At 32.8% G+C, this 20346-nt stretch overlaps 3 protein-coding genes across 3 annotated transcripts; 1 reads left to right on the top strand and 2 right to left on the bottom strand.

Moving 5' to 3' along the window:
• Window positions 1–4468: 4468 nt before the first annotated feature.
• On the bottom strand, window positions 4469–5745 carry Mp20 (Muscle protein 20). The gene is made up of 4 exons (XM_066744476.1): window positions 5598–5745; window positions 5124–5335; window positions 4914–5034; window positions 4469–4825 (listed from the first exon to the last, which is right to left on the bottom strand). The coding sequence occupies exons 1-4, from the start codon at window positions 5625–5627 to the stop codon at window positions 4634–4636; spliced, it is 555 nt and encodes a 184-aa protein (XP_066600573.1). The 5' UTR covers window positions 5628–5745; the 3' UTR covers window positions 4469–4633.
• A 6501-nt stretch (window positions 5746–12246) lies between these two features.
• Window positions 12247–16125, top strand: Xpc (DNA repair protein complementing XP-C cells homolog). The gene is made up of 5 exons (XM_066744492.1): window positions 12247–14385; window positions 14484–14689; window positions 14782–15046; window positions 15115–15283; window positions 15353–16125. The coding sequence occupies exons 1-5, from the start codon at window positions 12745–12747 to the stop codon at window positions 16123–16125; spliced, it is 3054 nt and encodes a 1017-aa protein (XP_066600589.1). The 5' UTR covers window positions 12247–12744.
• Window positions 16126–16456: 331 nt separating this feature from the next.
• LOC136784039 (lysoplasmalogenase TMEM86A) lies at window positions 16457–19175 on the bottom strand. The gene is made up of 6 exons (XM_066744496.1): window positions 18836–19175; window positions 18104–18267; window positions 17694–17887; window positions 17510–17625; window positions 17325–17435; window positions 16457–17241 (listed from the first exon to the last, which is right to left on the bottom strand). The coding sequence occupies exons 1-6, from the start codon at window positions 18854–18856 to the stop codon at window positions 17146–17148; spliced, it is 702 nt and encodes a 233-aa protein (XP_066600593.1). The 5' UTR covers window positions 18857–19175; the 3' UTR covers window positions 16457–17145.
• Between the last annotated feature and the right edge of the window lie 1171 nt (window positions 19176–20346).

The raw sequence follows: 20346 nt of genomic DNA, 5'->3' as shown, positions 1-20346 counted from the left end.
AATTAATAGTATTTTAAGCATCAGAGTACTCTTTAATTCTCCAATTTCTCTATGCGTCAAAAGTGGTGCATAAGTTACACTAGAATTATCAGCATCATCTATATTTACAGTAACTTGAATATGAAATAGAACTAGAAAAAGGAAGAACGCGTATTCTCATAACTACCTACAGAGCACCAAATGACTTAAAGATTTCTTTTATGCGCCTTTTAGTCAATTGGATGACTAAAGGATGTCTATAAGGCAACTTTTAATCAAGTGTGCTGTATGGATAATCATATGAAATATTTATTACTGTGTTCCGACAACGTTTATGCGACAAAATAAGATTAACACAAACACTGGTTAATATCAAAAATACTAATAATACCATATAACTGCACCTTACATTTTTGTTGTATAGGGACTCAGTAAAAATCAGAGAGCTGTGAGATAATAGAGAATACGTTTTGCGACTGTTTTTCGAACGGTGTAGCAAACGCTCTGTTGCTATCCCAGCTTTAAACATTGCATTACAAATCTTTTACTGCAACTCGTGTCGCTGCAGCTACATTTTTCCGTACAGTATTATTTTCGATCCTACTGCTTACTTTAGTAAATTTTCCGAAAATGTCTTCCAATTTACAATCCCATGCCCACCCCTCTCGTCGCGCCGGAGTTACTTCAGTGGAGCTCCATGATTGAGGAATTTAGGTGACCTTAAATATGCCGTGGCCGTTACCCCATTGATTGACACAAAATATAAGTATTTTGGATCCCAGATTGGAATAAGTTGATCCCGATCCAGATCTAGTATCTTTCTTGCGCCAATTTTCAGAGCGATTTTAAAATTTTTTGTCGGGATTCACAATCCGATGGGACCTGGTGATGACTCACCAACTGGCGGTCACCAGTTTTGTCTGAAGAATAATCATGCATTCTCTCCTCTCTTCTAAACCGAGGGGGTGTTAGTAACAGGGTCCGGTGTCTCCGTAAACCTCCAAACCACACGGTTAGGACTGTGCTGCATGAGATGATTGATTGCTTGCTTTTTTATACAGGGAATTCCGAATATGGGGGGTGGAGCCACCTAGCGGGCTTTTTGTTCGAAATTGAAAAATTTTAGATTTTATACGGTATCAATTTTGAGCCCGGCCAAAATTACTGGCGCAATATTTATCATTAATATTTTTAGTTTTTTGATTGATTTTTTTTCTGTCAATTTCTATTAGTTTTTTTCCATTTTTTATTTTTTTGCTGATTTTCACCACCCTTTGACATAGCATTTATTTTAAGATTATACAAGTATTTATTTAATTTGTTTTTCATTATTTTTAGTTTTGATGATTGTCCGCCCTTTATAATGTACCTCAGCACTGTTTAGTTTTCTTGGACTTTATATACGTGGTGCAAGAAGTTAGTCATTGTTCCGAATGCAATCTAATATGGTTTGAAAACGACATTAATTTTTAATTGTTTTATTAATATCCTCAAAAATGTGAAAAAAAAATTATAATGTATCACGAACTGTCATGAATATTATGCTATTATTTTCAGAATTTAATGGATTACAAAATTAAAAGGAGGAAACAAATTAAGTAAATTTTGTATAATCTCGCTGTGATTAGTCAGTCCTGAGTCCTGACACGGCTCGCGGGCTTAAATATATCTCGAACAACATTTGACTAATGAGAAACGCTCGGCGAGGTGGCCATCTGGCGGCGTTGTGCCAATGTGCGGAGTGTGGAACAGAGACGGAGAATGCGCTGAAGTGAGGCTGCCCAAGAATCCTAGATCGCTTGCACCAACAATCAACACACCTCCGGTCTCCAACACTCTTAAGTAAATACTATTTCAGAGGAAAAATTAAGGTTCGCAGGTGCAATTATGCGATTTTTTTTATAAAAAGCGATCTTGCTCCCTCATGAAGCTGGTATTAGTAGACACGCCGTGTAAGATGGCACCTTTAATTAATAAGCTAAATAAAATTTAGGGTCACTGAATTTTGAAACGGAGTTCATGCCGCGCGTTGACTCTATGCGTTGCGCGTCGGTCCGATCCATACGTGGTGTGTGATGTGTCTACTTCACAAGCCGCGTGTTCGCTCAACACGTATCATGCGCTGTGTACTCGCACCTTTAAAAAATTTCTACTGCTTCTACACTAAATGCATATAATCATATAAATGACGTAACTGATACCTTCAAATTTTATTAATACATATAAGGTTTATTAAAAGTACTGAAACCGTTGAAAATCTTAAAACCATGTGTGTTTAGAAAATAAAAACCTTTATGAAATTATAAAAAGTACATTAAAATATATACCGGAAGGTTTCTTTGGTTTAACTTTGCATTGAGTTTGAAGGTGGCTGAAGGTCGCTTTGAGTTTTTATATTGGATTCTCTCTTTTTTTTTATTAAATATTCTTATAGCTTATCTCATGAGCTCTCCAAAGCACTTTGTGAATGTACCATTTCACCTTGGCGTTTACGAGGTATTTGGATTTAAATTTGTATGTATAGGTATCAGCTTGGCTAAGTGTAGTGAATATAATTTGTCACTTTTAATATAAACACTTAAATATATAGACTTGATAGTGTTCTGTTACAGAAAAAAAGAACGTATTTTGAAGTAAATGAAACATTGCTATACAAATATGTTACGAATTTATATGTTGTAAAACAAAAAATATTGAATATGAATTACTTGTATTTAATAAATTTGAATTGTTAAAAAAGTCTTTGCGTTTTGAAAACAGCATGTTAAATTTAATCAAAAACAGTTAAAAATTTATTGAAAAGGCAATAAAAGCAGAAAGTATAAACTAGTGAAGTTTTTCCCACTTTCATTGATAAGAGTGGAGCTTTTCTATTTTTGCGTGTGAAATGCATTATTATACAACGAAAAACGACTGAAAATCATTTACGTTTTTCTTAAATCTTACTGGTTGTCATATTTTTCAAACATTTTATATTAATATTAAGAATTGTATAATTTAATAAAAACTCCTATCATTTTATTTATACTAATTTTGCCACAAGAAAAATCAATATATCTCACTTATCACATGTACTATAATATATTATGATACATCATTATCAGTGTAAATCATTCTTTTTTTATAAATCTATAAAAAAATAGATATTTAGAGAGGATTAAAATATTATAGAATGTTAGACGTTTCGTTTCCTCAGGGAAGTAAACGCGATGTGTTTTTCTGGGACGCGTTCACGGCTGCAAATGACAGACAAAATAGCGCCGGGGGAATGTTAGCTTAGAATGTCCGTAAATACTCGAATTCGAAAACGTGAGCGTGATATCGTCACGTGTAAAATTGTCTGCTGCGTCAATCATGCTGTGTATTCAGCCGAATAACGAGACATTGGAATTTTTCCTCCATAGCATTATTTTTCACCGGATGACTATGCGCCCAATATCGAATTGTTCCACTATATATATATATATATATATATATATATGTATATTCACCGCGAAGCACCGAAATCAACGATTGCTTTCATCTCTACGAATAACACGTACGTGATATAATCGCGCTTGTCGCAAAAGCTGACGAATCCTGCAGAAATTTGGCAGTTCGGAAAGTGTGAAATTTTTAAAATATTTCATGAATCAAGCTCAAAGTACTCGAAGCGTACCGTACATACCTTAATAGAGATATACGCTCGCTTGTCCTTTGCCGTGAAATTATTGCTTTTCGTGATTTTCCAGAATTTATCCAGCTGGTTAGCGTTCCATCGTTGCTATGTCATAAATAAAATCAAGGCCACTGCTACGGTTCTTTTTAGAAACTATGCCAAAGTAAACGGGCCACGGATCTTTCGAAAGCTTCCAGCTTTTACCAGCCGCGATTGACTATTGACGAAAGAGAAAATTCCTTGCTTTGATTATAATTTACATTCCACCTGCTAACAGAAATCGCGCGAAAACTGTATATCTCATTGTTAATCGACTAGCAGCAGCTGTCGACAAAGTAATATTATGAAATTTCATCGTTTCTATAACCGTGTCTTTTTTTAGAGGTCGGCATAGTATTTATACACGTGTGAACATTGGCCAAAAATTAATAAGTCTTGCACTATAGCTAAACTGCATTTCAGTCATTTCTTTTTCGTCAGTCTCGCAATTTTACATTTCATAATCAAGTTTGCATTCACGCACCCTCGCTGCTTGCCTAATAATATCTCGTTAATGAAGTTGTATAACAACCTCCTGAAAATGACGTTATTCACATTGACGAGACAATCTACCGATGCTTATGTATGACAAATTTGTGGTGACACCATGCTTGATTGTGGCGGACAACACGTTTGTGCAGCTTTATCGCGTTAAATATCCAATAAAGCGCCATATTTACAGGATTGTTTTTTGAGTCATCAGTTTATAACGAAGATAGGATAATCTAAGGAAAGAGGAGAGGGGTCCTTGGAGGAATTCGGATTGAGAGATCGAATAATGAAATCAACGTATAAATCTATATGTATATATATATATATATATATAGTGTGTGTGTGTGTGTGTGTGTGTGTATGTGTGGGATGTTTGGGCGTGTGTGCGTTATTTAGTTACAAAAAGATGAAATAAATATATGTACATACAAAAGAAAAGTTATGGTATTTATGAGTGTAGGAAATTTATTTGCCAAGAAGGATTTTACGGGTGGCACCGATGCTCTGGCCAGCTTGAGTGGCTCCTTTGTTGGATCCTGCCTGCAGACCAATCACGGTTTGACCAGCCTTCAATTGTTCTTCGGTGAAGTCGCGTTTGCATTCATCTGATGGTTTCGGTCCAAGGTAAGGTCCTTTCCACTCGGGGTGTTTGTACGTCTAAATAATCGATGGATTCAGTACATTATCATTAGAATATAACGAAGCAATTTCATTTGTAACATTATCACATTCTGTTGGTCATTACCGTGCGTCCAAGAGCAAACAAAGTTGTGATAACTTGGGCTATATCCTTCTTCTCCCACAAATCCACTGTTTGGAATACGTCAACATCGTTAACACCGTATTCCTTCAGGGCCTTCTGGAACCTGTCACGAATCATTGGTTAGTCTATATCGTTCACTATGTGTATATGCATGCATGTAAGAAGATTCGCTTGTGGAATCGTATCACTCACGAATTGATGTTTTCCATCATCTTGAACTGTCCACCGGAGCTATTGATCTTAGCGATAGATCCAGGGGAGATTTTGTTCATCAAGTGGCAGAGAACCTGACCGTCCCTGATGGCATCCTCAAATAGCTCACCAGCGGGGAATTTCTTGCCAAGAACGGCCTCGACCCATTCCTGGGCCTCCCTTTCTTGCTCGGGATCGCGTTTAGAAGCGATCTGTAGATGAAAAATCGAAACATCAACACACTGCACTTTGTATCCTTTTCTTTAAAAATCCATCGAAACCTTACACCTTGTACAAGTCTCAGGGTTTACAATTGATTGACAATGAAAAGTTTTAATGTAGCAAACACTCAAGCACTTTGAGAAATTAATGAAATTAATGAAAATTGAAAGTTTAGGTTGGTGAATAGTGAAGAAATGAATGAGAAGATGATGTAAAGAAGAAGAGGCTGCACAAGTTACAGGCCTATCGTACCTTAGCGCGGACTTGACGTTCGAGAGCCATCCTTGCGAGGTTTCCTTGAAGAGGACTTTGAAGCTAAGTGTCGTATCCAAACTGCGTCGCTTCGTTTTATACCCAGCAGATCCACGCAACAACTTCAACCCACGCGAATAAGAAAAACCGTCCAAACTTAATCCACACACATGCTCAGCTACCACCATCCTCAAACGTTCTTTCCACAAATTTCGATTTTCTAAAATTAAATCCCGCATCTCTTACGGAAGGGTTTCCAAAATCTCTTAATCATCCATTTCGCCACGTCCACAACTCTACGAGAAGATGACCCTCGACAGATTCCCTTACAGCCATGTCCTTGACTGGCTATATACAATTCGAGATGCGGGGTGAAAAAAGAAAATCAAAACAGAGCTAGAGAGGAGGACCTTTAAATAGTCCACCAGTATATGGGTCAGGTTATTATTGCACGATCCACTTTTTGATGCGATGAAATCACGATGACGCGGAAGACGAGAAGCATAAATGGACAAACGCGTGCCAGAAGAATCAAACTTTTCTCTATAGCAGTTATTCATCCCTTAAAATTCCTAGAAGTCCAATCCGTTCATCTCTGCACTCTATGAATCTTCTTTTAACCTTCTCATCCTGAAGGTAGAGCAGTGAATAATATATTTTTATTCTTTCGTTTACATAATTACGCGATCAAATTTTTTATACTATGCATTCATGCGCGTGCCAGGAGAGAATAGTACTTTACTTCATTGTAATTATTCATCTTCTAAAATCGTTTTCTGCACCTGCTTACATATTATTTTTCTCAATCTTTAGTTAAAAGTAGAATCGTATACGTACTGTATATTTCTATTTTATAACTAAAGCTAAGCTCTGTATTATTGTAGATTTAAAAAATGTAAAATCTCGTACCTATCTATCAAACTGAAATCCAATTTTGTTTATTTTAAAAAGTTGCACAGTAATAAAAATTCAAACGTTAGGTGAATAATGTTCTTATTTAATCTTCAAATCGAAAGAGATTATCCTTAAGAGATATTAGCTTTTTTTTAATGCAGAAAGAGATAAACAAAGGATACCTTTTATACTTATATTTTCTTTAGTGCGCAGTGTCTATAAGAGCGTGCAAGCTCAACATTTAAATTTGAACGTACATAACGCAGTTTCAGAATATTTTTAATGATAAAAACATTGTGTATATTGATATATAAAGTCGATCCTGTTTCATCGTTTAAATTAGTTACAAAATGTTTGGTTCTAAGTATTGAACCTGTTTGTTCTAAACACACTCTTATAAAAATTTATCCCATTTAACATGAAAATAAAATTTCAAAATTTAGCTGTGTTAAATATTTAACGAAAATTTAATTCTTGTATTTAGTGTTCTGTAACAAAATAATTTTTGTGGATACGCACCGATCAAATTTATGATATGGGAATTATTTACTGGTAAAATTGCTGGCTTCTGACTCAAAGTTAAATATAAGCACAACTCCACCAGCTGCAACCTTCGCGCTGCGTGCTGTAGACAGTTTTCTTTTCTCCGGAAATTTAATAATAAATTGTCCTTTTAATTTCACTACCACTCTATCTAAATCGATCCTATGATTCGTTGCAATGTAATTCAAAGATTCTATATCAATATATGTAATACAACTCCCTCTCCCTCTTTCTTGTCTACTCTATATAGAGCTTCCGCACATAAAAAGCTTAAAATGACTTTTTAAAATAAAACATCCTTTATTTTAAATGGAAAATATTCATTTTCCCAGGGGTTTCTTGTATAAAATTTGTTTCTAAAACACAGCAGGGGTTCTATGTTATTTTTTAGCAACGAATATCATCCTATTCGATTTAACACTCAAGCTGCGGGCAATTTTCTAAATTTTATTTTTTGCGTTAAAAATATAATGTAAAGGGTTCAATCATAGTTGAGTAACTTAATAGAAATCATACAAGTCGATTTTTACATACTGTGATTGAACTTATCATAACTTGTTTCTAATTGCAAGTAAATAAGTGTATAGTGAATAAGAAAATAATATGAACGCGATAACGGATAACAAATAAGTAAAACGCAATTTCTATGTTGGTTCGCTGTTAGAGGTTTAATTCAGGATAAGACATAGACAGCGAGATTAGTTAAGAATGATTTTAGACTAAAAATGAAGGAATATTACCTCTTTCATATTTTATTAATCGTTACAACAGCTATAGTAAAGCCTTATAGTTAATAACAAGATTACTATAATACAGGATGCTCCATTTTTAAAGTTTTACGCGAATTTTTCTAAAATGTGTGAAAGTTATGAAAACTATCCCAATCCAAAGTTATATTTGCTTTAAAAAAGATACCATATTTTTCTTTGCAAAACTGTTAAACTGTTGAATTAAAAGAAAAATGTTATATAATTAAATATACTTTCTAATAAATGCGTGTTTATTGTAATAAATTTCTTTTCCTTTATGTATTTTTATTCGAATTATCCTATTCTTACTACCAGGCTTTTTCTGAAACCTAAAATAAAATTAGTCAACATTTTAAGTCGATGCATCAAAAAGAATGTAACGTTCATTCCATGCAAAAACAGACAGATTTTGGAGTAAAACACTGCTTTTTTTCATAGTAAAATATGTTAATGTATAAAAAAATACAAAACTTTTGGCGCCAGTTAGGATAAAAAATCCTTTTAGGTTGCAGATATATAAAATGAAAATTTTGTATTTTAGCTATATTGCTTAAAATACATAATCATTGAACATTCATATTTTTTAAATAAATTAAGATTGAAGGCTTTAATTGGAATCAAGGTGTATAGGAAGATTCATATTTTTAAAGAATAATATTAAAAACTAGTTATCAATTTCGATAATATTGTTAATAATTATAATAAATAATTAGATGAATACCTAAATGTGTCCTCATACTCTGAAAATTATAAATAATATCAGGAATGTTTCCTGAAATATCCTTTAAATATAACAAAAGACTACATTTTGAGCGAGCTCTTGGTATTCATAGTGATAAAAACGAGTATCACAACAATTTTCTGGCTTAAATACTATTCAAAAAGCAACTGTGCTATATCTTTGATTCAGTTTTTAGACTATTAGGGATGTGTTTTGGACTCGTAATTATTATTTATTCATCTTTTATAAACTTTCCTAATGAAAATATCACAATTTTCTTCGTTTTCCGTTTATATCTTCAAAGGTAGTTGAGCAATCTTAATGATGTCACTAAATGAATTATAGAGAATTAAAAAATGAAGAAAATAAGATTTTGAATGAGAGAGACCTGATGGGATAATTAGTTACAGAGTAAATAAGGAAAAGCTTCACGTTTTTTAGTTTTTCAAAAATTGTATTACTCAATTATTTTGTCAAGTTGTATACTTGTATCTTTATAAGCGCTTAGTCATATTGATATATACTTTGCTTGCACTAAATCAAGACGTAGCCGGACAATTAATTTTGCACATTGGCAATATTTATTTTTTAACACACAAATCGTTTTTAAACGGAGTACTTTGCGTTATGGACCATTCTATTGTAAATTTTCCAAGGGATTTTAAAAATAAAAGAAGAATGCAATAAAACGTATATCTTCGATTTACACTAATGTTCTGCGAAATAGTAATAAAAGCGTGCAAACCACCGAAAACGGTCGAACGCACGGAAACAGTGAAATAGTGTGGAGGAAACTTCTCAACTATTCTCGTCTACTTGGCCAGTTTTAGTTAAGTATGAAAACGTTTTTCTCAACATTTCGCACCTCATTAGCATAAATAGAAAATATACATTTTATTACCTTTTTTCTCCAGTTTTAAAATCAATTGTAAAAATTAAAATAGGACAATCCCTAAAGCGACGAGCCTCATTAAAAAAAAACACCCTATTAACAAATTAAAATTGCTACTACGTAAAAACTTATTGTCCGATTGCGTTTGCATTTAGTACACGTAAAGTGCATACAAATGTCTTCCCACTCACAAAGGGCACAGCTCGATAACTGAATGAGTGATCCATTTCTTAAGAGACTCAAAAATATGTCAGGGATTTCCTGATATACTACGTAATTAATTATCCGATCGAGTCGTTCAAAATCTCTTTTTTTTTTAAATTTTTCATTCTCTATAATCGATCTATTAACATCATTAAGATTGCTCAATTGACTTTCTATATATAAAAGAAGAACAGAGAAAAACGCCATATTTCATTAGGAATGTTTGCAAAAAATGAATGAATAATATTAACGAGACAAAAACGTAACCCTAACAAACATGCATTGAGCCAAAAATATAGTGCAATCGCTTTATTAATAATATTTAAGCCAGAAAATTTTGTATATACTGCTTCCTACGTTCCTAGCCGAGTGCGACGTAATCGTTTTATCATTCCAATTTAGTATGAGAACCAAGAGATTACTCACATCTTAATTTCTTTTGCCTTTAGAAAATATTCCAAGAAACGTTCCTGATTCTTTTTATGATTGACTGAATTTGACGGTACATTTTTTATTTTAATGGTTTAATATAATTATTAAGGGTATTTGAAAATTGATAACAAACTGTATTTCTGTTTTTAAAATATGAATCCTCCTGAATATTTCAATACCAACTAGAGTCTCCTATCTTAATTTGTTTAAAAGATATGGATTTTCAAAGATTACGTGTTTTAACCAAAAATAGCTAAAATTAAACTTTGGTGGTTAGTACCTCCGGAATCTAAACAGAGTTTTCAGTCTAACTTATGCCAAAAGTCTATTCAATTTTCTTGTATTTTAATACTGTTTTACTATAAAAATATTGGTGTTGTACTCCGAAATCTGTGTTTTGAATTTTGACAGTAAATAGTCTTAAACGAAATTAAATTTTTTTCTGTACGGTGGGGTTTAGAATCTATCTAGACTCTGGTGAATCTCAACATCATCATTATACATTAGGTTTTGGAGATGTATGACGTAATTGCGGGTTAAATGATTGTACCCAAAGTTATTTCCTGTTAAATATATTTGTACTTAATTTTGTTCTAGAATTTTTGTGTAATTAATGGTGTATATTATTTTATTGATGAAAATATGGATAAACGTTTTAAAATAAAATTGGCGCCACTTGATTCTTGTCAGGGGTTAAGTTTGCCATATTGGAACTTGATTGTACATATACCGGGTGATCGCACCACAGTTGACTGTAAAGGAAAGGATAATCTAACCAAACCCTATTGGGATCTGACATAGTTGAAGCGCTCCAAGCGGTAAAAAATGAAAGCAGAGGAAGCCCGGGTTTTACATTGATTCTTATGGATATTTTTCAATAAATTGCAATTTATTATTGAAAACCTTAAAACTTTTGAATTTGGGAGAAAAGTTTGTACAGATATTCTCCATCGAAATCATTATAACCCTCCTGTAATTTCAATAGACATTTAGACACTTAGGCACTTCTGCGCCATATTGAATTTTCTATATATCTATATATATTGACTCCGCCCACGTGTCAGATCCCAATAGACACCATGCAAGCCGAACAAAACGTTATTGAAGTATATAGGAATGTGTATCTGTATTTATATACAAAAATTACACTTACAAACTTAAAAAAATTAATGGTAATCAAAAAACGCACGTAGTATACATGCATATATGCACTACTTCACGTTCTCACTTTATTATCGTTTTGTAGTGTGTTTGGTCCATATTATAAATATGGACAGTATGAATCAATATAGGCACTGTGCGTCAAACACAGTGATAATATAAAGTGAGTGTGCTATGTGCTATGTACGTATAAGAAAAGCAGAGAGAAACGTCTAGTGACTATAAAAATCTTATTAAGGGGATGCATTGCGCGTTGAAAATGTACTTCCAAATTATCTTCTACAATTTTAAAAATTTGAATATTTTTATAGGGACCAAATTGACTCGTATTGATCTGCTTAATTCACGTAAAGGCTTATTTTTTGGATAAAAAAAAATTTTAATCGGATATTAATAATAATATTTTATTTCCCATCAATTATTTCGAAAAATGGAGCCTTTACGACGCTGCGCCAAACTTCAACGAGTAATTTGAGACCAAGAAGAAGCAAATATTCCCATAAATGTAAAAGACTTTTCGGAAATACTATTGTAGCGCAAAAATGGCAAATTTGCAAAATTTTCCTTGCTGCGCTACAATAGTATTTCCAAAAAATCTTCTACATTTGTGGGAATATTTGCTTCTTGTTGGTCTTAAATTACTCGTTGAAGTTTGGCGCAGCGTCGTAAAGTTAGGCTTCCTTTTTCGAAATAATTGATGGGAAATAAAATATTATTATTAATATCCGATTTAAAAAATTGTATTTTTTAATCCAAAAAATAAGCCTTTACATTAATTAAGCAGATCAATAAGAGTCAATTTGGTCCCTATGAAAATATTCAAATTTTTAAAATTGTAGAAGATAATTTGGAAGTACTTTTTCAACGCGCAATGCATCCCCTTAACAGCGCTGTCTTTCGTTAAAGTTGTGCAATTTTTCACTGTCCAATACATATACGTATAAACCTATACATTCTCACCATTCTCTATCGTTGATTTCACCACACGCACGGTGTGTCGTGTGAAACAGTGCGAGGTGGTGTGAGTGACAGAACTGAGCTAGTCAGTCTAGTGCCTATAACGAGAAACAAGTTGGCACTATTTTTAAATCTAACCTTTAATTAAGTATTTATTGAAGTTTAAAAAAGTTTAAATCACAACGCGCCTTACTGATAGAATAACCTGCCGTTCTTTTTTGTATTGATCAGACTTCAGACTTTGTCAGAATATTTGCTATTTCCACCAACATAAAGCAACGAATTTAATCAATTTTTTATGTTTAATAACTGCTACAGTAAGGGCTCGATTTTAAAAGGGGGAAAGAGGTTACAGGACACTACAGGAAACAATTGTACACTTATTCATAAATTCATGATTAACTGGCCACCCGGTAGACAGAGTGGTTAAAGTTGTGTAACACACTCATAGGAGCTTACATATATTCCTCAAAAAAAAAGTGTTACAAACACATTTATAACTTCACTATATGTATAAATTACTAGATTACAATGAGAGGCGTGGAAGTGGTTGAGATTATGTGAAATGTGTTAAAAATTTTTGCGTAAAATACAATGTGTCAATTAACGGATGATGAGAGTTCGGATAGCAGTGATGATTTTTTAGTTCCTGCAGATAAAATAAACTTAAATTCTAGCTTTTTCTTACAGGCTCTACCTAAACCTAACCTAACAGAATTAAAAGAACAATCAGACGAATCTGATTTAAGTGATAATACTGATGATGAAAGTGTTAATGACAATGAAAATGAAAGTGGAAATGATTCTAAAAAAAAGGAAGATGAAAATTACACACATTGTATGATGCAAGTAGTTAAAAATTTAGAGGCTTCGTCCAATCCATTTATAATTAACAAAGATAAAAGAAATGAGGAATTAACAACTTATGCAGAAAAAGATTCTATTCCCAAAAATCATTCGAATATTTTGTCAAGTGAAATCAATGATCTACTGCTTCAAGGAGAAAAAGGATTAAAGTTAGAAGATGATGATAGTGATAGTAGCCATGAGGAAGATTTTAATGATGCATCAACTTCCGAATATTCAATTCCCAAAGAAGGCGTAACAGTCACTCTACCAGGATCAGGTATGATGTTTAACAAAAAGAAAAAAAAACAAATAGACTTAGAGACTATATTAAAGAATCGAATTAATAAGCAGCGAAGAGACAATCAAGAATTGATACACAAAGTAGGGCTTCTTTGTTGGCTTTCTTATGGGTTTTGTTTAAATAAAAAGATAAATGATTCTGAAGTAATGGCCACTGCATTATCATTAGTATCAACTAGTAACTACCCCAAGGACAGAGTTGATTTAAAATTTTTAGAAAAATTTACAAAATGGTTTAGAAGATTATTTAATGTTGAAAGCAACACAAAATTTCAAGCCATAACCACTAAAACGTTACTGGAAAATTTAAAACAAAGGAAGATATATAATTATAAGGAGCTAGTTTTACTCTTTATTGCAACTTTAAGATCATTAGGAATAAATTGCCGCTTAGTAGTGTCACTACTTCCTCCAAAATTAAAATTAAAAAGAGAGGAATTATTCAAAACAAAAATGGAAAAGGAGGAGTTGAATGAGAAAATGCAGAACAAAAAAACTGCTAAAAAAAAAGTGGAAAAATCTGGCCAAGCCAGTTCTAGCAAAAGAGATGAAGAAATAGTTGCCAAATGTGAAAAAGTTGTTCCACTCAATAGTGAAGCTGCAAGAAAAGATAATAAGCTACAAGCAAAGAAGAGAGCCGCAGAGATTTTAAAAACTTCTCAGAATAAAGTAGAAAATAAAGACAGTACTCCAGCAAAGAAATTAAGGGCTAGTACTCTATCCAAAAGAGCTGAGGATAAAAATCTTGCAGAAAAGAAAAATAAAAATCATAAGGAGCCAGTAAGTAATGACAGGAATTTATTAAACGAGAAAAAAAAATGTAGTCAATTTATAGAAAGTGAGAATGATTCAGATAGCGATGAATTGTTTCAAAAGAAAAAATCACCTAAAAAGAAAAACTCTCCTAAAAAGGTAGAAAGAACAAGAAAGAATACAAAGCTTTTGTCTAGTGATGATGAAAATACTGAATATAACGTATCAAAAAATGCAGAAGATATTTGGGCTGAGGTGTATGTTGAATCTGAAGAAAGTTGGATAAGCGTATGTGTTATGGATGAAAAGATACATTGTGCTTTTGAAATTTATGTAAGCATTATTAATCAGAATCTTCTATTAAACATTTAAATCTGGTTAATATAATCTTTCTTGTTTTATGTATCATGTTTTATATTTTTTATTTGTAGAAAAAAGCTAGCAAACCTGTTTTATATGTAGTATCTTATAATTTAGAAAATTTGATAAAAGATGTGACAAGAAGGTATTGCCCCCAATGGCTTACATTAACTCGGAAACAAAGGATAAACGAAAAATGGTGGAGGAAGTCTATATCATTTTGGAGAGAAGTTACAACATCAATATCAATAGCTGAAGATGAAATGCTTCAGCAAAAGTACATTTAATTTCTAATTATTAAATTATTTAATTCTATTAATTGAATTTATTAAAAAGCTATGCTTCACTTAAATGCTATATTTTTGGTAGGGAGTTGGAACAACCTCTTCCAAAAACTGTCGGTGAATGTAAAGGACATCCCTTATATGCCTTACAGAGACATTTATTAAAATATGAAGCCTTGTATCCACCAGATGCAAAGCCATTAGGCTTCTTAAAGACAGGGGAAGCAATTTATTCAAGATATTGTGTTCATACGCTTTGTTCAAGGGAAACTTGGTTAAAAAGTGCTAGGGTTGTTAAACCTGGTCAAGAACCTTACAAAATCGTTAAAGCTTTACCTAAATATGATAAGGTACAAAGTCAGCACAGTTACAGTTAAAACTTAGTTTAAATTTTTAAATGCAATTCTTACTTTTATAGCTCTCTGGATGCAAAATAAAGGATCAACCATTAGAATTATTTGGTCATTGGCAAACCACAAAATACATTCCTCCCGAAGCTAAAGATGGGAAAGTTCCTAGAAATGAGTATGGGAATGTTGATTTGTTTAAACAGTGTATGCTTCCTAAAGGAACTGTACACATTGATCGTAAGTTTTACATCAATATACTTAATTTATCTTTAATAGGATTATTTAAATACCAGTTTCCTTAAATAGTTCCAGCATTAAACCGGGTTGCTCGAAAATTAGGCATTGATTGTGCACCAGCTGTGGTTGGATTTAATTTTGGAAAGATGGGTGCGGTTCCAGCAATCGAAGGATACGTGGTTTGCGAGGAATATGAAGACACATTACGCGAAGCTTGGGAAGAGGAACAAGTTTTGGCCCAGAAACGAGCTAAAGACAAAAGGGATAAAAGGATTTATGGCAACTGGAAAAGACTTATCAAAGGTCTTTTAATCAGAGAAAGATTGGCTGCTAGATATAATTTTAATGATGAGGAAGATATGATGTCCGCTTCTACGGCTGCAGGCAATAAGCATGTCCAGGCAAAAAAAACCGTTGCTACAAGTAAGATTAAATCCCAATACGACGAGAAAAAATTGGCAGCAATACAATTAGCTAAAGACGTAAAGAACTCATCCATCGAAACAGATGTTGTTCAAAATGGGGAAGAAAATCCCGTCGGTCCTATGATAATCGTTCCAATTAAAAAGAAATCTATTGTAAAGAAAACTGATTTGAAAAACAAGAAAGATGCTTCTCCCACTTCAAAAAAAAATGAACGAACCGGTGAAGTACTATGTGCTCCGAAAAAATATGATGATAGCAATGAAGCTGTAGCTCCTTGTACTTCTACCGAAAGTAAACGAGCAAAACGAAGAAATGCTGCTACTCTAAAAAAATTGGATTCTCAAAACGAGAAAGGAAAGGCAACTGACTCCCCAGTAAAAAAGAGAACCAAAAGAAGTACGAAGAAGGCGTTATAAGCATCGTACTTATATAATAGGTACGTTAACTTTGTCAGTTAAAAAATATCAGTATTATTATTAATTTATATACAAGTTTTCGTATGAATTCTCTAAAATAAAAATATTTTTTATTTATTTTTCTACTTTATGTGTACAATTAAAAAATATTTGAAACAAATTGTAAAATATACATCGTATACTATATGCAACTGTGATTTACTTAATAATAAATTTGGTGAAAGCATATATCAAGCTTTCAAGTAACTAATTAATTTGTTATTTTGAACTCTTTTTAAGTTAATCTTACCCATTATCTGGATAGTCTCTGATACTTATATAATGATGTCAATATTGTTAACACTCCATTTGTACACTATATTTTATTAGCGCCATGTATACACTAGGTCAATGTTTTTTCTATATTTTTACAATTGCGAAAGCTTTGTAAAAATTAAAAAACTCCTGAAATACATCTTAATGTTTTTGTTTGATAGTTGAATATTCCTTGCGATAAATTATTAAAATTTAATTGAAAATAATTTAAATTTTCCTAAATATTTTACATTAGATTTTCACATATGCTTATTAGGACCTAATGTAGAGACAGTGGATTGAATTGTTTAACAGTTTTCCATTATATGTCTGAAGTAGATTATAAATGCATTTTAATATTTTCACAGAATCACTTAGGATTCCTTGTATAACTCGAAATTAGTGTATAATTTTCATTTTAGTGGAAATATCAGTTTCCATAAACTTTCTCTTACAGATATAACGATAATTATTCATACAAATGCATGAAAAATAGATTTTAACTCATTTCTTCAGTTTTATCTCTTGCGGTAAGAATTAATTCTTAGATCATTATTTTCATGATATTTGAATTTAAAGTGGAATTATTAAACATAATTTGCCTTTGTTTGATTTGATGTCTTTCTTATCATTTTTTTTTACATTTTCCTTTACCCTTCCTATATAACAGGAACATTGAAATGGCTATACTGTACTTAGTTAAAGTACAAGGTGAGGGAGTGAAGTTCAGCCTTTGGATTGTGGTTTATTATTATTTTTAGAGTCAACAACACTTAATGCAATACCCAATTGTGCTGCATAGTATGTCGACATGATGGAAATCTATTAAAATAAAGGAGAAAATGAAAATTCACGCAAAATAGAAGCTTAATATACATATGTATATAGGAAGTAATATTTACTACCTGAGCATATGGTAAAGGGGTATGAAAATAATGGAACCCTAACAAGGTATCCGAGATCACAAAACATATGCTTCCAAGGCAGCTGCATAGTTTGGTCCAAGTCCACAATTCCTAAAAAAATTTACATGATAAATCGTCATGAAAAAACAATAGAAAAACGATAGTTGTAGGATTTAAAATCTTACTCCGAAAAATTGTACCCTGGAAATTGCCCTCCATGCCATGGTTGTTAGCAGTAAAGTGTAAATTGGCACACCGATTGATAATACTCCATTTAGACCAGGCATTAAGATCCATATAGCTAAAATGATTAAATTATGTCGTTAGCGTAGTTAAGCGTAATTTTATATAAAATTGCGTTCTGTTTACCTATAGAAGACATTAAATATATCACTGCACCAAGCTTCGCATTTAGAGGCTCAAAACCAAACGCTGCAATATATGTAATTTGAGCAATTGCAAACATACACATGCCTGCAATGAAATAATTTGGCCATACAAGTAGAGCGTCTCCCAGGCAGCTGAATATTAAGCCTATTAATATTCTTCTGGAAAACGTGTATCTGAATAATAGAAATGGATTTATTTGTATTTTCTATAGAAAGAGACAAACAGTAAACCAATTTTATCAATATATAGTGTGATAATGTCAAATGTTATCAAAAACGTGATAACACTAAAAATAAAAAACAGTTGGTATATTTAGGAAAACATCCCATAAAATATCATAATCGCTTTCTTCAAACTTTAATATTTATCTAAATTATTTCCAAACTTACTCCTCAGAGAGGCTCATTCCGTGCAGTACAACAAAAATTATGAGGCTTATAATTGGTAAACATTTGAAACACGCTGTTAAAAGTGTAGGATGTTCGGCGAAAAGCACGAAGTACACGGAAACGCTTTTAAAAAATGGCACTAATTTTGGACCAACGCTCTTTAACTGCAACAATAAATGGTAAATTACAATTTTTAATTATAGATCCATTAATTAAAGTGCAAAAATATCGATGATTAAACAAACAAGTAAATACAGTTCATTTCCCATTTAATTCATAATAAATCGTATGTATAAGGATAAATAAATACAAGTCAATTAAATGTTTATTTAATGTCAACATTACAAGTAGATAAAGGTACAGTTAAAAAAAAATCAAATTCTTAAAGTGTAAAGAGATTATAGTCTATTTCGGAGTACTGGAATAGATTTCTCAATGGAAAAAAGCAAGATCGATAAAAGCTACCGAAGATCTGAGATTGTGGCGAAAATCAAGAGAAAACAATTTTCTGAGGCACTTGAACATAAGTAGCATGGAACAAAAAAACGAGAATCCGTAAAATTCGCGGGATAATTTTGAAACCTTCCAAGTACATTTATTAATCTTATCGATTGATATAGATTTGTAAAATTGACGTGTATGTAATAATTCATGCAACCGGATTACGTTTAGCGAGGAATATAAAAATTTTCGTTGTGGATCACAGAGAATAATATTGACAGTCGAACCCACCACTTGTGTTGGCGATGACATTTTGTACGATTTCACCAGAATGAAACGAAACGTAGCGAAGCACTATAAAGGAAATTTTATAACGGAGAAAGGGAGAGAGAGAGAGAGAGAGAGAGAGATGAGAAAAGGTAAGCTGGTTCGGAACTTGAAACAAAGGGAGCGGAAAATGAAGCGAAGCTACACAGCCGACTGATGCTCCAAGCTGGAATGTACAAGAACGCTGCAGGTTGTTTTCGTTATGACATTGTAGCAATTATCGAGGAACGTTTGACCATTGTACCGCGTATGCTGTTGTGTACCACTGTTCGAGTTATACGTGTTTGCTGTGTTGGAGGAAAAATAGCACACGCATACATACGGAAGACACAGGCGCGCAAACGGCGCCGACTCTGACAGCTCCTGACTACGCTGACCTTGCGAGTAATAGCTACATAGCCACGTCGGTCACAGGCACTAGCGGTCGGTTACTCACTGAATTCTTCTCCACCCAATATGACGACGACGACGCGCGGCGGCGCACGCGGCGACGACTTCCCTCTTCCTTTACCAGCAGTCGAACCAACCCGGATGTGTATCTCGCGCCATTGATCAATCCACCAGCGGCACCAGCCAGTCAGCCACTCTTACCAGTTACATTCATAGAAATGTTTGATTCCACACTATTTCAATGACGACAATTCAGCAGCGGAAATGATTGGACGATTTCTCTTCATAGTCATAGCAGTAAATTCTCTACCAGCTTCAAATTGTGTGTCCATTGGCCGATAAAATTCATTAAGTTGTCGTGAATATTACGCTTCCTAATGTGTCAGTTATATTATTGATTATTTTTATAAGAGTTTAATATCTTAAACAATATTACTGAAATATCTCTGCATGTTTAGTCCTGAATTATTTTACCAAATATCTTATAGGAATTGTCTGGGAGATTCTTATAAAGATATATCTAACATTTCTCTTGTATTAAAGATTACTTTGTCTACTGATATATGTATATACTTGATTTTAAACTACTGTTAACGTCCTACTCGGTTGTTGTTGTCCAGTGATTTCTCTTAATTATTCCACAAAAATAACCTGAATTTTTGAACGATCTTTGCTATCATTAGAACCAATCCAATATTTTCTCGTCATTGATGAATGTTGTTTATATATTTCAGTGTGTTAATTGGATAATAAATTTAATTAAACTATCACGAATATTATGCCTGGCGCAGTCTAATAATTGTTGTTCATTCATAGAAAATTATCTTATTTTATGAACAGAGCTGTTACTAGCATCCCAATCGCTCTGGTAGTTTATTTCTGATCGATTGATTTTAGTGGAGTTTTGTTGATCAACCAGTACAAAAATTCAACGAACTACTTACCATGAATGTCGCATCTGGTTTTAAATCCAGCACTTTTGTGGTGCATTATAGAAAGATTAATTATTTAACTTTTTAAACAATGCGCGTCACAACAGTGGTAGCAATTCGGTTATTCCTCGTCATCGATCACTCTAACAGTGT

The sequence above is a fragment of the Prorops nasuta genome, unplaced genomic scaffold (assembly GCF_024137725.1).
Source record: "Prorops nasuta isolate Cenicafe-Biocafe unplaced genomic scaffold, Cenicafe_Pnas_1.2 PNAS00045, whole genome shotgun sequence".
Lineage (NCBI taxonomy): Eukaryota > Metazoa > Arthropoda > Insecta > Hymenoptera > Bethylidae > Prorops > Prorops nasuta.
Note: the sequence above shows the minus strand (reverse complement) of the source record. Positions and strands in the feature narration are given on the sequence as shown.